The sequence below is a fragment of the Parasteatoda tepidariorum genome, chromosome 1 (genome assembly GCF_982258835.1).
Source record: "Parasteatoda tepidariorum strain Cologne lab strain chromosome 1, Ptep-v5.0, whole genome shotgun sequence".
Taxonomy (NCBI): Eukaryota; Metazoa; Arthropoda; class Arachnida; order Araneae; family Theridiidae; genus Parasteatoda; species Parasteatoda tepidariorum.
This window is the reverse complement of record NC_141755.1, coordinates 132,092,646-132,095,626: the sequence shown is the minus strand read 5'-3', so window position 1 is coordinate 132,095,626 and position 2,981 is coordinate 132,092,646. Positions and strand designations below refer to the sequence as shown.

At 36.4% G+C, this 2,981-nt stretch overlaps 1 protein-coding gene across 1 annotated transcript; it reads right to left on the bottom strand.

Annotated features, from left to right (window-relative positions):
• Positions 1–1,782: 1,782 nt before the first annotated feature.
• LOC147816978 (uncharacterized) lies at positions 1,783–2,689 on the bottom strand. The gene is made up of 2 exons (XM_087157600.1): positions 2,386–2,689; positions 1,783–1,970 (listed from the first exon to the last, which is right to left on the bottom strand). Exons 1-2 carry the CDS (start codon positions 2,687–2,689, stop codon positions 1,783–1,785), a joined length of 492 nt encoding a protein of 163 aa, XP_087013726.1.
• Positions 2,690–2,981: the final 292 nt, after the last annotated feature.

Here is a 2,981-nt window from a genome sequence, read left to right as displayed (position 1 = left end):
GTTTATAGTCATCGAAAAAGCTAATCTAATTGGAAACTGCTTGCGTTTGAATTTAAACGGCATATTATTATCAGGTGGAATTCGAGGTATAAGATGAAATTCACTGTTACCATCATCACAAATTTTTTTTGCTACAATGATATTTTTCTCTAATGTAACTACTGTTAATCTTGTACCATTGAAAAGACCTCTAGAAGGAGCTAAGTTTCGAAGTAACATAACTATAGCTCCTGTTTTTAATTTTAATTTGTGAGGAGGCATTCCAGTTGGAGTTAAATTATTTAAAAATTCTTCAGGGTATGATAGTTGGTCTTGAGGGTCATCACTGACTATATTATCGGTACTCTCATAAATAACTTCACTTCCTGGTAAGCATGCTAATACACGGTTATTATTTAGTAATGGTGAATCATTGGTTACAGTAAGTATAGCTCTACCTTTTAATTCTGCAGGTGTTATTGTACTAAAAGTGATATCTTGAAAAAGCTGTTTTACTGGATCTTGAATTTCAGGATAGCAAATTGGGGGCAATATAATTTGATCTCCACTTGCACCCTCCCCAACTTGTAACAGCCAATCAGCAAATTCTCTTTCAGAAGCCAGAGCACGCATATTTTCAGTTAATTTGAAAACAAAAAATTTAGTCCAAAGTGCGTGTTTTTTAATACAGCTCGCAACTGTCAAAGCTCTGGAACCTCTCTGAATAACCGGAAGAACCTGTCGAAAATCTCCACCCAGCAAAATAATTTTTCCACCAAACGGTTCATCAAGTTTAGTTAAGTCCTTCAGTAGTCTATCGGGCATGAATGTGCGTCATGGGAACTTCATCCCACACAATCAATTTAGCATCTACAAATAATTTAGTTTCAGGAGTATTGGGTTTCAGATTACACGTAGAAGTAGAATTTAATGTTTAAGGAATTTTAAAAATTGAGTGGGCAGTTCTGCCTCCAATTAATAATGTAGCTGCAATTCCTGTCGATGCTACTGCGATGACTTCATCTCCTTTTCCTTTAACTGCATGTAATAGAGTTGAATATAGAAAAGTTTTCCCTGTCCCAGCAGGACCATCAAGAAAAAAACACTTTTGAACATCAGACTGATTTCCGTAAACAGCATTTCGTACTTCGTCAATCGCTGTTCAGAATTAAGCTTTTCAATATTTGCATTAGCTTTAGACTGTTCTTCAGCAGTGTCGAAGAATATTGGAAAGAGATTTGTCGGTAAATTGACCGAAGGAAGTTTAACTTTTTGCAAGTTTAAGCCGTAAGACTTAAGCAGTTCATTTAATGCTGCTAGTGCATAAAGTGGCCCAGTTTCCTCCGAATATTTATTTATGAAATCTTCAGAAAGAGCTTCTTTATGTTCAACCCAAAGATCGGGAATATTTTCAACCTCGCCAAAGGCACAAATCATGGCAAACAAAACTCTAAGGTAGTTTGGCGTGTGCATTCTTGCAGCTTCAAAAAGAGTGTCATGCCAGTACTGATCTCCATCAAGCAGCCCAAGTTCTTTACACGCCTCTTGAGACGTTTGGCAGAATTTTCCATTGATAGTTTTTAAACTATTAAAGGAGAGTGCACCTTTCTCTCTTAACAATAACATGCGAAGGTAAAATCTCTCAGAATCTTGTACACCAACTATAGGCATTCTTCCAATGACTTTTTGCCCGCCTCGTTGCCTTTTTTTCCATTTATTTGAAGCTTTATCGAAGACATAATGTTCAGGAATATCCGCATAGTAAAATTCATGCGTTTCAACGTCAACTTGGTTCAATTTAAATCAAGCAGTTAAAGTTGTTTCTTTAATTGAAGCTCGTTCAACTGCTTCATTTTCTTGGCCCTCTATAAAGTATATCGGTTGTTGGTCAGGCAAATGAACTGCTAGTCGAACTACTGTGTGAGATTTATCAGACATGCTAAACTCACTTAGACGCCACATTGCCTCTGGAGCGCTAACATATCGTCCATCTAAAAAATTTAAAACTTCATCATGGTTTATATTGCTATCATTTTTCAGCACGATAGAAGCTGCATCGTGCCCTTTATAAACATATTTATACAAATATTTTACACTTTTTACAGATGCGCAAACTTCAACATTGATATGTGCATTATACTTGATAAGGTAAGGATTATATGGAACAATCCAACGATTATCAATGTGATGCTTGCCAACTTTGACTGGCTCAGTGGAGCGTCTTTTGTAAACTGGATAGCCATTTTCTTCTGTCTACTCTTTGAAATCTTTAGGAAATTGCTTCGAGCATTTACCATCTCTCATACATGGGGAATTTTGGTTTAAATAACCACAGGGGCCATGGACCCTTGTAACAATTTCAAAAAGACGTTGATTTATATTTACATTAGGTGATTCTGCTCTTACCTATGTCGTCTTTTGAACGAATTTTGGAGGAAGAGTCTAATGTCAGTAAAATATGGCTATGAGGCAAGCCCCGCTTTTGGAATTCAATAACATATATGTAAGAAGTAACAATTCCAAATATATTTCTCTTTATGAGATCGTCCAAAAGCTCTGACAGCTTCATCTTGAAAACTCGTACAATAATATCTGGTCGATTCTCGGGTTTTTCCCGACCATTCATGGCATTTAAAATTTCAGGCCAGGCAGGATTACAGGTAAATGTAACAAACAGGTCCGGTTGCTCAAATTTTCTGACCATAGCCATAGCATCTTGATCATTTTGTTGCATAAATCTTGGGCTTCCTTGAAAAGAAGAAGGCAATATGATAAGCTTTCCTACGCGTAAATTGTTATTCAAGGCTTGTGTTGTTAAAGCATCCAAAAGTTCCTGGTAAAATTTTACTCTTAGATCTTTTTGATTTAAGCGGATGTAGTTAAGTCGAGATCCTTCTGTTTTAGCGTAAGCATCTACCCCAAATTGTTGAAATAATTTGCCACTGCTATGCAAAATACTGAAACCACCATGAACTGAAAGCCTATAAGCATAAAACTGTAGT